At 36.6% G+C, this 19,897-nt stretch overlaps 1 protein-coding gene across 1 annotated transcript in view; it reads left to right on the forward strand.

Annotated features, from left to right (window-relative positions):
- Positions 1–19,897, forward strand: part of LOC114247172 (nose resistant to fluoxetine protein 6) — a 75,145-nt gene that overhangs the window by 43,572 nt on the left and 11,676 nt on the right. Inside the window, exons 5-11 of the mRNA XM_028180046.2 lie at positions 727–853; positions 3,618–3,690; positions 7,531–7,639; positions 8,172–8,327; positions 9,321–9,809; positions 10,384–10,553; positions 16,078–16,254. Of these exons, the coding sequence (XP_028035847.2) occupies positions 727–853; positions 3,618–3,690; positions 7,531–7,639; positions 8,172–8,327; positions 9,321–9,809; positions 10,384–10,553; positions 16,078–16,254 (1,301 nt within the window). The remainder of the gene's footprint in view (positions 1–726; positions 854–3,617; positions 3,691–7,530; positions 7,640–8,171; positions 8,328–9,320; positions 9,810–10,383; positions 10,554–16,077; positions 16,255–19,897) is intronic.

Here is a 19,897-nt window from a genome sequence, read left to right on the forward strand (position 1 = left end):
GCCCTGCGAAAACTATTCATGATAGAATAAAATGATGTACTACGTCTTTATAAAAGATATTATTATTTACAAAAAGTGTCGCAACAGCATATGTCTAACTATTATAGTTATGCCACAATAAGTGTTCTAGTATTTTTTTAAATAAAACAACGTCAAATATCTTTGAAATTTTTTAATTTTAAAGATCCGAGCGAAGCCGGAGCTGGCCGCTAGTAATCGATAAACTTATTATATCTTCTGATAGGAATTAAATGTGACTGAGTTAAAACGATTTCTTACTTTAATAATCGCTAACATAGTTAATGTCAGTAAGCGGCGCGGAACCTGACAAGTTTGACTAGTAGTTAATAAATAATCATCAAATTATTACATTTTTAACTGGATTATTCAATCTAGTTTGTTAGTCATGTAACTCTAAATAATTTTTCTGATTTTATGTCTCTGTGTAATTCTAAGCATAAATATAAATCATCAATTATCATCATTCTCCTGTCCTTCTCTTAGTCACCTAGGGTCGGCGCAACATGTTTTTTCCTTCCTTACTCCACTATCATATACCATTTCTTCGCTCACTCCCCTATTACACATATCGTCTTTCACGCAATCTATCCATTTCTCCTTAGGTCTACCTCTTCCTCTCATCAGCAATTATGTTTAGCTTAAAAATTGAATCAGTAATTTAATTGTATTTTTAATTTTCTAAAATATCGTTTGTCTTTTATACAGATCGGTGACCTTGGCAGTCTGTGTACTGATGTTGGTGGGTTCATTCTACGAGGGGTACTTGGAGAGAAGATATCGGATGATCAAAGCTACTAAGGATCTAGAACTGGCGCAAGATAATCATAAGCCTGTTGGTACTCTCTTACATTTATCTTAAATAATCCATATTTTCAATAACTTTAGGTATTATGAATTTAGTTTTAAAATGTTGTTGACATTGTAATATACTAGCAAATTGTGTGTCATCAAACAAAAATAATTCCGTAATGGTTAAAGCAAAAAATTCTCGGTTTGGTCATAAGAATCGTTGAGCAATATAAATGCCTATTTGTTTGAGCAGGATAAAGGCAGCGAGCCTCCAAACCGTTAGGGGTGGGAGCTATCACGCAATTCACCGGCTCACTGATCTTTTCAATTCATATCGTTTCACAGCGCGTCCTTTAAATTGATATTAACGGCTTAAAAATACAATACAAACAAAATGATTTTTTACATTTTTATGATACGAAGTGATACGTGTTCTGTTCAGTTGGTTTAATATTATCGCCGGTCCCAGATTTTGACTCTGACGTCATTAATGGAATCTCGTGTTGGAACCCAATAAAAAGTGCTTATATTCCATCATCCATATGTAACGTAATTACGACTTGACCTCGGCCAAATAACCGATTAAAATAATTAACAGCAACTGTACATACAAATCCACTTCTTTGTTCTACTCCACATCTACTGGCTTTTATGTAAAGGCCCGTCAATCAACATAGGAATTAGAATAGGTAATAAAAACACCTGCTGTGTGTTTTATATTAGAGGACTGGACAGCTCTCATTTCAAAATACTTCGATGAAAGCAACTTCATTACGCGTGACGTCATTTGAGGCCAAAATCAATGAGCGATCAACAGTGGATTACACAAATAACGGACAATGGTTAGCCGAAATTGCGTCATGATTACTGTTCAGCTTAACGTAAAATAAGTATTAGATTGTTTCAATTTTCTTTCCCATATAATCTATACTTATAGCATCTATCATTATTAATACGAAAGTGAGTTTGTTTTTTTGTTTGTTTATTACGCTTTCAAATCTTAACTAATCAACCGATCATCATCACCAAACAGTTTGTAAGGTGAACAAAAAACAAATAGAGTGTTTTTCATCCAATAAAAGTACCATTCCAGAGGGATAGATTTTTTTCTAAAGGATCGAAGACGCTGATAAAAGCTGATATAATTTCAGAAAATGTATTTGAATCAAAATAAGATCGCTTAAAAACTACTTTAGATTGTGGTCAGTGTCTGATTACCTATTGTAAAGCCTCTTAAATGAACTTTCACATATTATGTATGTAATGATGTTAACAAAAAAATTCAGAGAGACGGGATCTACCTTGACATTTTAAAATTCATCTCAATAAAAAGAGAATTCTGTTAAGGGGTACTATAATACAGTCTACACGAGCCGGTGAAAATAGAACTACGTCATGGCTATTTCAATAATGATTCGAATGTTTTTTATTTATTTATTTTTTATTAGTACAGATGGATATACATCTTAGCCTTCCACCTGATGTTTAATAGTCACTGGAATTTACGAACTTTGAAATGTCAGACTCGCCCCCATTTGGATACACGAGGCCTTTCACTTGACATAAAAAATTAGTACCTACGTTCAGGTTTCAGAAGTAGATCACGGTCGCATGAATGAAAGTTCAAATATGATATTCTAGGAATGAGGAAAAGTGAACTGATAACAGGCACTTAAATATGTACTAAAGCAAATTCTTAACTTATGAAACATTTTATTAATTAAATCACTTGAATTTTAAATTTAGTTATTAGTGGAGGGTGACCGTATTGTAAGTGTGCACGGATAGATACCATCCTGCCTATTTTTGCACGAAGCAGTCATGCTTTTCGCTTTGATACAATCAGTTATACAATCGACTGCATGTCTCAAGATGGGTGGTGACATTCACGTTGTGATATCTTTTTGTTCCTGTAACCTCTTAAGACCAGTCGGGTCGTGTCCTCGTTCTCCCGTCTACGCAATAAAACATAGCTTACAATAAATTATAACTTACAAGATAGCTCAAAACAAATTCAATTACATTTCAATATGAATATGTCTAACCGTTTTCGTTAAAAATATCGAGGGGTGAATATCTAAGGCTTGGTTTAGGAAACATTTCGCTTAATACGCGACAGCTATCTTTGTAATTAAAGGTGCGTTTTATTTGGTATTAGTATTAACAGCTCGATGTTTTGTATTGAATTTCAACTAAGTTTACTCTTCTTTTTTTATTGCTTAGATGGGTGGACGAACTCACAACCCACCTGTTGTTAAGTGGTTACTGGACCCCATCGACATCTACAACATAAATGCGCCACCCACCTTGAGATATAAGTTTTCAAACCGAAACGCATTACTGCTTCACGGCAGAAATAGGCAGAGTAGTGGTAACCACCCGTGCAGACTCACAAGAGGTCCTACCACCAGTACAATGAAATAGCTGAAAAAATATTTTTCTTATGATATTTTTTTCAAATTTTAAGCTTTAAATGGCTCTCCTGTAAAGTTGAAAAAACGTCGCTTAAACTAAATTGCCTTTCAACCCTCGATATGATCATTCCTGTCACCTGTCCTGGTGAAACTGGAAAGGTCTCCAAGCCACCAGTAATTCTTCAATCACCAAAGAAAAAAAAATGATAATGCAATATATATTCTAATATCCAAAATTGAACCACAGTCATCAATTAATTAATTAACTAAATTATTCGAACGTGATCTTTATTTTCATGACTGTAATGAGATCAAAAGATTATGATATATCGTAACACAGAGACATCGTTAACCATTATGATCCAAGTATTAAGCCGTAACAATATTGTACAGGGCAATAACGCCGTGCAAAGCAGTGAGAAAACTCGTAACAATGGAGACAAAGACCTTCGCAGGGAAACATGTGGTGAGTGCAATCTTCTCACATATTAATAAAAGATTCATCAACGAACAATTGTATAGGATCTATTATACAATATTGATTGGAAACACGAACGCTATTTCCTCACCACATCTGTATATTAGACATATTTCTTTCCAAATGTTTTCGAATTTAATCTTTTAGGGTTTTAGTGACTTACTTACGTGTTATGCATTATCTTTCTCATTAATATTTTGTATATAAAATGATATATTTAATCTATCAATTCATAAAAACTTGTACCTAACATTTTCTACACAAACCCATTGGTTATTTTCTCAGTTAGTGATTCTTATATAAATTCTTGTCTTCCTTGTTATATCTATACCTTTCATCACACAGTATTTCTTTTGAATTATCTTTCTCTAGTTGTAGCTTTCACACTTCCTAAATATTGCATGTCATCTTCCAAATATGAACATTGATCAGCATTAATGTTAAAATAACACTAAGTTTTTGGAGTTCTAGCATTAACATGTACAAATTCAATAATTAATTGATGGTGTTTAGATAAAGTTGATCACCGATGACCGCCCCGGGACTTGGCAAATAATATAATAACAATTAGTGAAGAATTTTTTTTAACTTAAAAACGAAATTACTGAGACAAGTCTGTTGTGGATACCGCTTGATAAACATTCTGTTTTGTTGTATGAAGAATGTGGATAACGAAATGAATGTGGGAACCTACCTGGAAACTTCGAATAACTTGCACAAAGTTGTCTTATTTAAGTTAGTTTGAATTCTGTCCTGTGTAGGTGCCATGTTCATTGTTTTAGTAGAACGAACTGGTATAACAGCGAATTCAAGCAATATTTCAATACAATATTATGGAACTGTTTGGCATGAGGCAAAGAGATGTTATTTCTTCGAAACTGTTCACCACTACTGTTAGATTATGTTTAGCATTGGACATCTAAAGGTTGATGATAAACTATTTTTATAAAAAATCTTAACTTTTTAATGAAAGACACAAATAATCAATCATAAGTCTGCGACCGTGCCGCGTTTATTCTCGGCAGACTCTATCTACCCTGTGATCTGTAAGCGGATAATCCCGGTTTTGCAGGTTAACCGATGTAGCTTCGTAGTTCGTGAGGAACGTCGACTTACACGACGACCTAGGGCCTCGGATCGATCCAAAAACACTTGAAGTCAGCGTCGGAGCATTACTTCGATATGGAAATGCGTCATGATAATCGCTTTATCGTTGCCAACGCTGACTACTCCCCGAATCCTAATCACGCAGAAACCAGTCACCGTCGACGCTCTAAATATGTCCTTACGGATCCATCAGATCCAATAACTCTTGCATTAGACGCCTTCAGGTCTAACGCTAGGAGCAGGCTTAGGGACCCCGGTAGCCGTACTTGCCGAACTCGGCAAAGAGCTCGACGGGCAACTTAACTCACGCATCAGCTCGCTGAGTTTCTCGCCGGATCTTCACAGCGGGTCGCGATTCCGATCCGGTAGTAGATTCATTCGCGAAGCAGCTGCCTTTGAGTCACTAGGTCTCCTTCGGAGGCGCTCAGGCAGCTGCTAGTTAATCTTAGAAAAGGCCTCCGGGACACCAGTATAATCCTTCAATCATAAAAAAATTAATCAATTGAACTTCAACAAGTATCAGATTAAAGAAAAAATAGCTCTAAAAATGCTTCTTTTTAATTAGTCATTCAAGTCTCCCATTTTAGTTTCTGAAGATGCTATAATTATTATAAAAAATAATTATAAATACAAATCTGTTTTTGGAACAAAAGATTAAAAGAAATAGAATCTTCTTAATATTACACTACATACAAATCTATATTTTTATCTATTGTTACAATACAACTTCGACCTCATATCTCAAAATGTGGCGATATTTACCTTGGACTCAGTTATGAGTTCACTAGCTGTGCCCGTCCGCTTTGCTGGGCATTTAAAATTAACATTATTATTTCTAACCCCCATAAAGATTCTCATCATTAACGCCCCCGCAACTGGTGTAGGGAGTCGAACACTCATATAAATATTAGCCTATCCATTAAGTACATGTATTTTCTACATGGATACCAAGTTTCAAGTCAATCGGATGCACGATTTGTAGTTATAACGGAACATCCGTAACAATCACTGTAGATATTAGTATATATGTAATCATCTGTCAACTTTAGCTAAGAAAACAAAAGAAAACATAATGCGATGTTTTTTTTTTAATGTTCATTAAGTTGAGTAGATTCCCAAATACCTGTAGTCCATTCGGATCAGTACAAATTTGATTTTATTTCATCTATGTGAATTCATAATGTAATGTGCAAAGTACAATACAGTGTGTAGGAGCTCAGTTAATACCGCCTAGTGTGTAAGAGGCTCGCTGTGAGCCCCTGAGGCAGTTTCACACGTAATTCACTTAATGAATGTGATATTAGGAACACGAGCGCCTTCCTAAGAGTCTCGTAACTTTCATTTATGTTCAAACAGGATTCAAATTAAAATAAGAATATATTATTATCTGAAAAAATATAGAGTTAGGAAGTAATTTAAATTCGATATGGAATTTACATGAAAGCGTTTAATTTAAAATTTCGAAAAATTAAAAAACATTATGAAATTAATGCTCCAAGTTGAACATGGGCTTCAATTATTGTTGTCTTTAATGGACCGATTTCGGATGAATATTCACTTTGTAAAACAACTTTAGTGATGTAATAAGGAACAAGTTTTGTACTGGTGGTAGGACCTCTTGTGAGTCCGCGCGGGTGGGTACCACCACCCTGCCTATTTCTGCCGTGAAGCAGTAATGCGTTTCGGTTGGAAGGGTGGGGCAGCCGTTGTAACTATACTTGAGACCTTAGAACTTATATCTCAAGGTGGGTGGCGCATTTGCGTGATGTCTATGGGCTCCAGTAACCACTTAACACCAGGTTGGCTGTGAGCTCGTCCACCAGTCTAAGCAATATAAAAAAAAAAGTTAATCTTTACTGTCATAACTACACTCAAGTAGCTTCTACAAAGTAAAGTTTATGACAACACGCGCAAAGTTAGTGCACTGCGGTTTTTCTTTTTGTCATGCCATAAAGATTATTCTGCAGAATATTTGTACTTTTTGCTAACATCAGGCAAAGTTTCCACGGTAGTTTTGTAATTACCGTGTTATCGCCACTTGAAAGATAATAATAGTCTTTGGTTCCGCCGTTCAGAAGTTAAATGCGAATTTATCTTAGCAGTAAGATGTACTTTTTCGTGGATTTTGAATTTGTTCTATCTACCGTCGTAGTGTGAGTAAGACGCCCGATTTACTCCTATCGATTGATGCGACTGTACTGGCTTAGCAACCACAAAATACTAGGGTTAACAGCATAAATGACTTTCAGGATGACGGAATTAAATATAAAACAAAAAAATTAAATTTTTACTGATTTACCCTGATATAGCATGAGATTATCCTGCTGTTTTCTGCTGCAATGCAGTCATGTGTTCCGTTCTTACCATACAGTCAGCTGTTATTTTGGACAAATGAGATTTTGTCCTCATGTGGCTCCGATTAATCATCCAATGGGTCGCATAAAGAACTAAGCAACAAACAAATCAAAATTAAAAAGATCTTCACCTTGCCCTTATCCCAAATTATGTACCAGTCGCATATCGATGACCGGTCGGCACAGCGTGTCCTTTTTTCCATTTAGGCCTATCATACATCATCTCTGCACTCACACACTCTCGCATGTCCTCTTTCAGAAAGCTCATCTAAGATTCTTTAGGGTGCCCTCTCCTCACATTACCGTCTATTTAGAACACAACATAGAAAAAAAATGGATTAAATTTTGTTTTCATATCTTTTGACAGGTGTATGTTCGGAGGTATTGTTATCCTTCTCGATACTATCGAACGGTCGTACGATCCTGAGCACGGACACCCCTAGCGACGGCGCTCTCACGTGTCTTCATGGAATGAGGTTAGCGCGTCCTTAATTATATATTTCATATTTAACGCACTTTTTTTTATTGCTTTGATGGATGAGCTCACGGCCCATCTGGTATAGACATCTACAACGTAAATGCCGCCACCCACCTTGAGACATGAGTTGTAAGGTCTCACCTTTTTTAACAGAATGGCTATCCCACTCTTCAAACCGAAACGCATTGGTGCTTCACGGTAGAAATAGGAGAGGTGGTGGTGCCTACCCGTGCGGACTCATAAGAGGTCCTACCACTTACTATTACTGAATTTTACTGAAAACAAACTACTAAATAGTAAAAAGAATATTGTGGAACACGCAAAAGTATCGTTTGTAAAAATAATGTCCTCCATTATACTAGACTATAGGTCTCACAACTGAGATCCAAGCGAAAATATAAGTTTTACTGTATATTTGATTAATGCAAGCTAAGCAGACGCAAATGTCTTTAAATTAATTCGCCAAATTACTGGGATCCCTGTGTTCGCGTTGAGACGTGATTAACACCGGTTAATTTATAACATTCTAGGTTCATGTCGGTGTTATGGGTGATAATGGTTCACACTTACCTGACAATATTCTATGTGGCTGACAACAAGGCGATGCGTGTCATCACAGAACGAAGTTTCTGGTATCAGTCCGTTGGGAACGCCTCTTATTGCGTCGACACCTTCTTCGTTATCAGGTATTCTATCTATTTTAGGATCCAATCCAATCACACTAAGCCCTGATTTAAAACCTCATTAATTTATTTATATTATTTTTACTTTATTTAAGTTTTTTTTTTAAACCATAACCTTTTGTTAGTAAGAATTACTTATAATCTATGTTAGTGACTTAAAAAAAGAAAAAAAAAATCTAACACAAACATTTTATATCATTCCTTTTTTTTTCCTCCAAGTGCCTGCTGCAAAGGCTATTAATCAGCAGTCCCTCGATATGATTTTCAGAAGACTGTTGCCACTATCTCTGACTCGACGCAATAACGATGCACTTCTCTTCCGCGTTATTGCAAAGAAGTCATCGGTGTGAGATGTCATGTGGTTAATCACAGTTCGTTTTAATGCTCCAAGTAATACACAATTAATCATTCTTAATTTTGATCCCAATCTCTTTTAGCATATGGTTAGTTTTGTGTGTAAAACATTGTATTATATCTTCCGGTACATAGTTCATGTGCTGTGAAGGAAAATCGTGACCGACCTCCATCCAACACTATTACGGTAATACATTTCAGCGCACTTGGGGTAAAATACAAAGCCTTCTATAACGACATAAAGTGGATTACAATGTAGTTAGAAATTGACCCCGCCTTTCGTTCTCTTGAATAGAATTTATTAGGCGTAGTACATTGAAAAAAAATTAATTTACAAATTATATGAAGAAAGGAAGAAAAAATGACTTATAATAATAATAACTGGGAATAAATAGTACACGGTCATCCCCAATTTAGAATTCCGTGTAATGGGTACCAGAGTCTGATAACCATACTTATATATATTTAAACGTATAAATATATAGATAATAAACAACAATGCAAAGAGCAAACAAACCAGTTCAGCACACAACGCTTACCCGACGTGGGAATCGAAACCACGACCCTCGGCGCAACATTTAGGATCGCTAACTACTGCACCACCGAGTCCTAGTCTTTATGGAATTATTATTTTCGTTTCAGTGGGATACTTGTCACGATTCTATTTTTGCGGACAGAAGAGAAAAAGTCAAAGCTGAAACCAATCGTGGAAGATAAACAGGACATCAACAAAAACATGAACGGGTTCACGAGCCCCGCGCTCTCCATTTCAGTGATCAGCCAAGACACATTCATAACTGAATCAAAGACTCAATCGTACACCAAAGAGGAAATATTTAAAATGATAAAATCCTTTATGATTTTATTATCGTATCGCGTGGTTAGACTCACACCAGCCTACGCCTTCGTGATCGGCGTGAATGAAATCGCTTTAAGGTACACCCACGATCACACAGTGTTCGAGCCGGCGATCTTCGACCATATCACCTGCGACAACTGGTGGTGGAGGAACCTATTGTACATCAACAATTTGTATCCACAGCGAGAGATGTGCATGGTCTGGTCGTGGTACATGGCCAATGACACACAGTTCTATGTCGTCGGGATCATATTGCTGCTCATTTCTGTTAAGTATGTATTTTTTTACATTATTTATGTAATGTAACGACCTCTTAGTTTCCAAAGCTACTCTATTCCTCGTAAGTTATTATTCTCGACAACCACATTTTATTCAATTAGGCTCCCCTAATTGGTGGAGACGGCAATTAGCCGATTGTTGAGAACAAAACTATTCCCACAAAAGTATTACTTACTAGCGACCCGCCCTCACTTCGCTTCGGAACCATTAAATTTTATTATTGATAGGCGAGTCCTGCCATGTTGCGCGCGGTACGAAAATAACTGCGGGTGACGCCTCGGGGCGAAGCTAGTCTAAAAATGTAGCCTAAGTTACTCCTTATATCATCAGCTACCTGTTACTGAAAGTCTCATCAAAATCGGTCAAGCCGTTCCAGAGATTAGCCGGAACTAACAGACAGACAGACAGACAGACAAAAATTTGTAAAAAATGTTATTTTGGTGTATGTACCGTATATATATTCATATGCATGTAGTAAATTGAATTATTTCAGCGGTTATTTCAATATTACAAACAGACCCTAATTTTATTTATATGTATAGATTATTATTTTTTTGTTTGTTTCAGACATCCGAAAATCGCGTTCGGGTCATTAGGCGTGATCATGTTGAGTTCTTGGGCGACGACCATCTATATATCTGTTTGGCTACAGTACAAAGCGAGGATACAGGAGCCCTTTGAAATGTTCGACCCTTTATACGATAAGCCCTGGTCAAGGATCGGACCGTATTTAGTCGGTAAGCGGATAAAAACTAATCTAACATTTACAAACCTCACGTAGACTATTCTATGACCGTTCCGAAAGCGTACTGCGGTCGTATAAAGCTTGGTTCGCTATAAATAAACCGGCCATTAAATAGTTGAGATTTTAATACGGATGTAGTGCTTTTTTTGTGAGGATATATTCCCCGTAAATATGTGTCTCTAGCGTAATTTAAACCTGTTATTTTAATAAACTCTTTAATTGCTTCTCTAATACTATTAGCAATGTAATTTGAAATGTACGAAATGCGTGGTCAAATGCTAATAACTCTTGCATTAAACGCCTTCAGCTCTAACACTCTGAGCACATCATCCCGCTGAGCTTCTCGCCGGATCTTCTCAGCTGATCGCGATTCCGATCCGGTAGTAGATTCATTCGCGAAGAAGCTGCTCTTGAGTTGTTAGGTCTCCTTGGGAGGCGCTCGGGCAGCTGTTAGCAAATCCCACCCCTCCTGGCTGAGCCTTTGCTCGCCCACCTTTCTTGGTGAAACTGGAAAGGCCTCCAGGCCACCAGCAATTCTTCAATCATAAAGAAAGAAAATACTACAAAACTGAGGCTTAGAACATGAGTTCTAAAGATAGGTGACAGCGTTGTTAATGTAAATGGGCCTCAGTAGCTCAACAGCAGGTAGGCCGTAAGCTCGTTCATCAGTTGAAACAATAAAAATAGCTCTTTAAATTTTATAACTAGCAGTGTAATTCTATATATATATATATATATATAGATACGAAATGCGTGAATTATTACAGAGTTAATTGAATTCTATTTCGGGATTAAGACGAAACCTTAGCTTGGCAATTCCTTTTTATTTCTTCTAAATATATATTGGACCTTTGTTCTTTCAAACATATAGACAGATTATATTTCTATTTTTAGTTAGTTATACAAGTATACCCATACCTTATAATTATACCATGTACCTACATGCGTCGGAGAAGCCACAATTATTAACACCATCGTCAGACATCGTAGGGGCGAAGGGAGACTTCTCTTGAAAATGAATGACAGTTCTTAGGACGGAGGCGCCGCTCTTCAAGTAGGCTGGATGGTATGTGCGACTGTGATGGCGTCTACACGCCTCTATCGGCTAGGCTCTGTCGTAGCACGAAGTTAGCCGGGATCTCTCGGGAATCGTGCTGCATTTCGTTTAGCTACCAAACTAATGACCGCCTCCGACATATATTGTAATAGCAATGTTTTGTTTATATTACATTGAACTTTTTTTTCTAACTTACATTGTAGATCGCGGACAATATTTAAATAATTGCAACACAATTTTGAAAAACACAGATGACTATTTAAAAACCATAAAAATAGAATAATATGTATTATTACATAACCATATACTGTATGTTACTGATATGAAAAAAAAGAAAAGAAAAAACAACGTTAAATAAGTCATGTTAATTCTCGTTTATTGTTCCCCTGTGCGATGCTAACTGTTCCCGGCCGCCCGATCCCGTAATCCTATCTGTCCGGGAATCGGTTTAACTCCATTATTGGGTTTTGTCACTTCACGTTTCGTTGGACTCGAAAAAACATTCAAAGGTAATAAAACTTTTTAGGGACAAATACGTTATCACATAATTCTGCTAAATAAATTTCCGCCCTGCCTATTTCTGCCGTGAAACAGTAATGTGTTTCGGTTTGAAGGGTGGGGCAGCCGTTGTAACTATACTGAGATCTTAGAACTTATGTCTCAAGGTGGGTGGCGCATTTACATTGTAGATGTCTATGGGCTCTAGAAACCACTTAACACCAAGTCGTCGTGGCCTAAAGGATAAGACGTCCGGTGCATTCGTATCGAGCGATGCACTGGTGTTCGAATCTCGCTGGCGGGTACCAATTTTTCTAATGAAATACGTACTCAACAAATGTTCACGATTGACTTCCACGGTGAAGGAATAACATCGTGCAATAAAAATCAAACCCGCAAAATTATAATTTGCGTAATTACTGGTGGTAGGACCTCTTGTGAGTCCGCACGGGTAGGTACCACCGCCCCGCCTATTTCTGCCGTGAAGCAGTAATGCGTTTCGGTTTGAAGGGTGGGGCAGCCGTTGTGACTATACTGAGACCTTAGAACTATATCTCAAGGTGTGTGGCGCATTTACGTTGTAGATGTCTATGGGCTCCAGTAACCACTTAACACCAGGTGGGCTGTGAGCTCGTCCACACATCTAAGCAATAAAAAAAAAAAAAAAAAGGTGGGCTGTGTGAGCTCGTCCATCCATCTAAGCAATAAAAAAAAATATATATATATATGCTTCTGCTACTTATTATTTAGTTGTATTTAGGAACACTGTGAAATTTGATTCAATTTGAATTTGAAACATACAAGTTAAATTTTTCTGTACATTACAAACATAATATTTTTTTTTTTATTTATTATCAACGATCATTTGATAATAATCCCTTTTTTTTTTTATTGGTTAGATGAGTGGACGAGCTCACAGCCCACCTGGTGTTAAGTGGTTACTGGAGCCCATAGACATCTACAACGTAGACGCGCCACCCACCTTGAAATACAAGTTCTAAAGTCTCAGTATAGTTACAACGGCTGCCCCACCCTTCAAACCGAAACGCATTACTGCTTCACGGCAGAAATAGGCAGGGCGGTGGTACCTATCCGCGCGGACTCACAAGTGGTCCTACCACCAGTAGAATATTTGATAATAATCAAATATTTAAGTCCGCTTGGCCCGTGCAATCACAACTCTTAAATTTGAATTTAATACTCTCTATATTTCCTCGTTAAAAGAGTCTCTATTAAGACCGGACTTGTTATGAACGAGATGTAGGTAGGTAGGAAAGTTATCAAAACGAATCGAGAGCCATACACGACATTCTGCTGAGCGAAATTAAAACAAGAGGTGTTCTTTCTCTCCAAATTGGATGCTATAGAAAAGTTTTTCAAAGGGCACTTTATTACTCCCTTTGAAAAACTTTTCAGTACATGCTCAGGTTCGATTGTTAAAATTCGAGCTGTATTTTTCCTTGTTAAATAGAGCGACTTGAAAAATAATATTATATTAGAGTCTATTAAGTTTATTAGTAAGCTTTTTACTATCCTCATTTAGGCTAGCTTCAATATTTTTTTTAATATTATCAAATAACGTTATTTTAGACTTTTGTTATTCTCGCTTTGTTTGGAATTGTGAACAAACAAAGCATTGCCATTTTCTTCGGTTCTTGTTAGTAATCGTAGACATAATTAAAACTATTTTTGCGTTTGGTTTGTTGGCTCCGACGTATTGAAGACTACAGTTTTCGTGGTTACAGACGACTATGATGTTATTTGAATATCGTGCTAACTACCGCCTTTTTCTATAATAAATATTCTTGATATATTTATTTACGTTCTTTTTCATACGAACACAATGTCGGAATTAATAAAATTAAAATATATAAATGCGAGATAAACACTCACTTGTACAATTTTAAATTAAGTATTGCCATTTACGAATAGGCTGTCAGAGTTAGCTTTGTTAATTTATGAAACCCGAAACTTACAAAATGTATCGATATGTATCGATGTATGTATCGATTTTAAAGATTCATAAATAAGATCGGTAAAATTTACATTTCAAATTTTACAATATTTTAAGGATAGTCAAATCAAATATCTCCCTGAATTCAACATGACGTTGAATTCCGAGACACCCTCCCGGTATGAAATTGAATACGTGACGTAATCATCCGAATTTACCTTTCGGCAATTCAATTGATCTGTAAATCAATATCTTACTTGTTCGATACGATTGTCGCTTTTACAGTAAATTTAAATTTAGACTAAATCCGAATAACTATTTTTATAATAACACTTCGATTAATACCGAAATTGATTTATGGCTTACTTTCCAAACAATTTGCCTTTTATCAGTATTTTGGTATTGAATCACATTGAGCCACTCCTATAAAAACAATAACAAGGAACTTACTGTTGTAAACAAATAAAATGGCGGAGTTTATGTGAAACAAAACTTTGAGCCCAAAACTTTGGTTGGAATGCGATGCGAATGATTCAATCTTTCTTCCCCATGTCATTAAACTTGAAGAATAAGTCGATATGGATGAAGAATACAGAAAACAATAATAACAAATAAAGCATTACAATAGCACCAACTTATTGAATATTATACGTCATACGACCCTATAGGCCATATAAGTGTATCTCAATGTTCAAAATTCGGAATTGTCACATCACTTATTGTAGATTTTTGTATTTAAAAAAACTTTTTCATTCAAATTCATGATGTTAGAAACTGCTCTCAGTGAAATTATACTACATTTATATTGACCTAAAACTTCTATAATTCAGTATTTATAAATACAAATATGCTAAATAGAGATTTAAATGATTTAATAATAAATGTTGAAACGTATACAACTTTGTCCTCTTTTTAAGCATATTTCGCGTACGAAGAGTATTAAATTTAGCATAATTTATACATACGAATAAATTAAAAATATATTATACACATCAGTTTTAAATCTATTAGTACTGTTCACAAAATTTATATTATTTGTTCTTAAATATAATTTCAGTATAAACAACGAATTACGTGCACTTAAAAATATTCTTAGGCAAACAAAGAACTCTATCACGGGCCTTTGGAAATTGGAATCGCACGAGAAGCGTCTCTTTTACGTTCATATCGATCCTTTTGAAAGAGTTCTCGTAACGTTTCAGCTCCTCTCCGTAGGTCAGGGTGCCGCTCGTAAAAACCCTCTGAAAAAAAAACCGAATGGACGACTCGAGTATTCGATAACAAGTCGTTGGAATGTTTCAACTCGACGTTGTCATTTCAACGATCTCTCGTTTTGTCGTGGACGGTGAATTTTGAAGGACGTAATCAGAATAACTCGGTTTCGCTTCGGCCTATAACGTAAATGAGTTTAAATCAATTTCAGGCGATTTTGTTTGAAGATCGACTCGGGTCGTTATACTAATCTACGGCTTTTTGTCTCAAGGCCGCATTTGAGATGTGATTTCCGATAACCTCAGATACGACTAAAAAATACATTCTAACTGGTATCAGAAATTACGTGTAAAATTTAAAATTCTAAACCACATCTACCTAATCTATACATATAAATAAAATTAGAGTGTCTGTTTGTAGTATTGAAATAACCACCTTTTACTACATGCATATGAATATATATACGGTACATACACCAAAATAACATTTTTTACAATTTTTGTCTGTCTGTCTGTCTGTTTGTTCCGGCTAATCTTTGGAACGACTGGACCGATTTTGATGAGACTTTCACTAATAGATAGCTGATGATATAAGGAGTAACTTAGGCTACTTTTTTTAGACTAGCTTCGCCCCGCGGCGTCACCCGCAGCTATTGTCGTAGCGCGCACAACATGGTGGTCTTCGCCTATCAATAATAAAATTTAATGTTTGCGAAGCGAAGCGAGGGCGGGTCGCTAATTATGTATAAAATTTGAAAGGAACATTGATAACCATAACGAACATTATAACGTATAGGTATGATAGTGGGCTGGTACCTGCACAAGACTAGATGTCAGAAGCGGATCCCTTACTGGCTGGTGGCGTTGGGCTGGCCGAGCGCCCTCGCCATCATCGCCTGTCTCATCTTCAGCATGGTCGACGGGTACTTCGACGTGTGGCCCACTGCCTTCTACATCAGCATTGGACATACCGGTACGCACTTATTCTTAAATTATTTATTCATACAATGTAATTATGTAAAGTCGTCCTGGCCTAAAAGATAAGACGTCCGGTACATTCGTGTTGAAGCGATGCACCGGTGTTCGAATCCCGCAGGCGGGTACCAATTTTTCTAATGAAATACGTACTCAACAAATGTTCACGATTGAATGTGATGTTGAATGAAATGTTCCACGGTGAAGGAATAACATTGTGTAATAAAAGTGAAACCCGCAAAATTATAATTTGCGTTATTACTGGTAGGACCTGTTGTGAGTCCGCGAGGGTAGGTACCATCGCCTTGCCTATTTCTGCCGTGAAGCAGTAATGCGTTTCGGTTTATAGGGTGGGGTAGCCGTTGTAACTATACTGAGACCTTACAACTTATATCTCAAGGTGAGTGGCGCATTTACGTTGTAGATGTCTATAGGCTCCAGTAACCACTTAACACCAGGTGGGCTGTGAGCTCGTCCACCCACCTAAGCAATAAAAAAAATATATATATAAAATGAAATGTAACAAGAGTGGAATGACGGCTTGCTTAACGCTCTAAATATTAATAAAATTCTATATGAATTTGACGACATTTATACTACTTGGAAAAATTCAGAGTAAGAATGCACTATTGCAAATCTTGGGTAGAATCACAATAAAAAAATATCACATTTTAATATAATATAAATAGTGTTACCTATAAAATGTTTGGTCGCTAATAAACATTACAATAAATAAATTAAACTAGCCACAACTGTAATATCCAAACAGGATCTACAAATCATAACATTTATCTATTTATGATTTTATTAAGTCTTAATTATTTCAAGTACAAACCCATACATTTTGTTACATCCCACACACAATGAAGCCGTCGTGGCCTAAAGGATAAGACGTCCGGTTCATTCGTGTTGAGCGATACACCGATGTTCGAATCTCAAGCGGGTACCAATTTTTCTAATGAAATACGTCGCACTCAACAAATGTTCACGATTGACTTCCACGGTGAAGGAATAACGTCATGTAATAAAAACCAAATTTGCGTAATTACTGGTGATAGGACCTCTTGTGGGTCCGCGCGGGTAGGTACCACCACCCTGCCTATTTCTGCCGTGAAGCAGTAATGCGTTTCGGTTTGAAGGGTGGGGCAGCCGTTGTAACTATACTTGAAACTTTAGAACTTATGTCTCAAGGTGGGTGGCGCATTTACGTTGTAAATTTCTATGGGCTCCAGTAACCAACTTAACACCAGGTGGGCTGTGAACTCGTCCAACCATCTAAACAATAAAAAAAAAGAAAACGTTCCGCGGCTTATACAATATAACTGAAAGATATACCTCGTGTCTCAAATGATCGGTAGTCACGCTATGATGTCTTTGGGCTCCAATAACTACTTAAGGTAAGGTGGATTGAGATGCCACAAGAATTAAAAAAAAGACGATGCGGGTGCAACTGGTGCACGTGAAAAAATTGAAACTTCTTTTGCAGTGTGCGGTATTGTGGTTTTCTTCGTTTTTAATCCTCTAATCAAACTTATCTTAAAATAGGGAATGCTGCATGTAAGAGAAACGACCAAGCTCGCTTTGTCAATTCCCTCTCTCCACGGTCGAGTGGTTCGCGAGACGTTCTGTCTATTTTCTCACTCTCGCTCTTCCTAAATTGTATCTTTTCTCTCTAGCCGTAACGAATCTGTCGCGAGTTAAATTTTACTCTCAACGCGCCTAAAAAAGTTTCACTTTAATATGTAATATGATTACATTAATTAGAGACCTAAACATGCTAATATAAGAGTTCAGTATAATGATGATGAAACTAGAACTCAATTAAATCAAAAACTTTCTCAGGAGGTTATGTCACTGAGCCCCGATAGTTTCTAAGTTTAGTTGCTCTTTATACTAACAAATATTTATAATAAACAGTTTTTCATTTCATAAATTATGATGAAAACGAATAGATGTGTAACACATGTTTGCAATAACGATGTCACCCTCAAAACGAAGCTGACTGAAAGACACATCTAGAAAAAAAAACATTTTCTTTACGTAACCAATTTTCTTGGCGTAAAAATAATCAAATCTTCCCTCCGAAGTTCATCTTTAGAAAATAACAATAACCGATGAAAAGGCAAATTGTTTCATCCCGACTGCAATCTCGCCCGTCTGCTAACAAATTGTAAGAGATTTCGCGCATATTACGGAATTTGTCGAAATTGAGACCGTGGAAAATGCACCTGCGTCTCACCATGTACCTACTTACAAGACTCTCGTATACGTTTAATCCGACGCTTTAAAAACGTCTTATTCACGTTCGTATTTTATTATACACAATGCCAAGATCGCTGGGTGTATTTACGTGTTGTGTACAGACATATTGTTAGTGTTTAAGCCCATTTAACGTTCTAGTTGAGATCGGCGGAACAATTTTTTTTTTACTTCCAATAACTAATAAGGAACCGAACACTGAAAACTATAACACACAAAATACATAAGTTGAACGTGTGTAGAAAATGGATGTTAAAGTTAGTTACAACTAGTGTCCGCCCACTAATCGTAATTCGACCTAAATCACCTTAAGGTTTATATGTATTAATTTATGTACATTTTTATTGTAATGGTTGGAAATATCTAATTATTTTCTATTTTATCATAACACAAGCGGCACGCTCCAGCTCCGCTCGGGTCTTTAACAAAAATTTCAACGATATTTAATTTTGACGTTGTTGTATTTAAAAAAATAAAAGAACACTTATTGCGGCATAACTATAATAGTTAGACATATGCTGTTATCGCGACTCTTTTTGTAAATAATAATGTGTTCTACAAAGTCGTAGTACATTATTTTATTCTATCATCAATAGTTTTCGCAGGGCACGCGATGTAAAGAATATTTTAGGTAATTTTTTTATACCTTGGGTTACATTATTGGAGTTTTAGTAAGGATCTCTAATTATTTATAAAAAAGATTATAGCCTATATCACTCGAGAATAGTGTAGCTTCCAAACAGTGAAAGAATTTTTCAAATCGGTTCAGTAGTTTCGGAGCCTATTCAATACAAACAAACAAACAAATCTTTTCTCTTTAAATATTAAGTATAGACAATGCCAAGATCGCTGGCTCACGTCCTTACGGATCCATCAGATCCAATAACCTTTGCACTAGACGCCTTCAGCTCTAGGAGCAGGCTTAGGGACCTCGGTAACCGTACTCGTCGAACTCGACAAAGAGTTCGCCGTGCAACCTAACCCATGAATCAGCTCGCTGAGTTTCTCGCCGGATCTTCTCAGCGGGTCGCGATTCCGATCCGGTAGTAGATTCATTCGCGAAGCAGCTACTCTTGAGTTGTTAGGTCTCCTTCGGAGGCGCTCGGGTAGCTGTTAGCAAATCCCACCCCTCCTGGCTGAGCCTTTGCTCGCCCACCTGTCCTGGTGAAACTGGAAAGGCCTCCGGGCCACCAGTAATCCATCAATCATAAAAAAAAAAAAAAAAAAAAGATCGCTGGGTGTACGTACGTATTACGTACCGACATATTCTAAATGTTTGACCCCATTTAACATTTTAGTTGAGATCGACGGAACTATTTTTTTTTTACTTCCAATAGCACATAAGAAACCGAACCCCGAAAACTATAACACACAAAATACAT

The sequence above is a fragment of the Bombyx mandarina genome, chromosome 15, assembly GCF_030267445.1.
Source record: "Bombyx mandarina strain Sakado chromosome 15, ASM3026744v2".
NCBI lineage: Eukaryota > Metazoa > Arthropoda > Insecta > Lepidoptera > Bombycidae > Bombyx > Bombyx mandarina.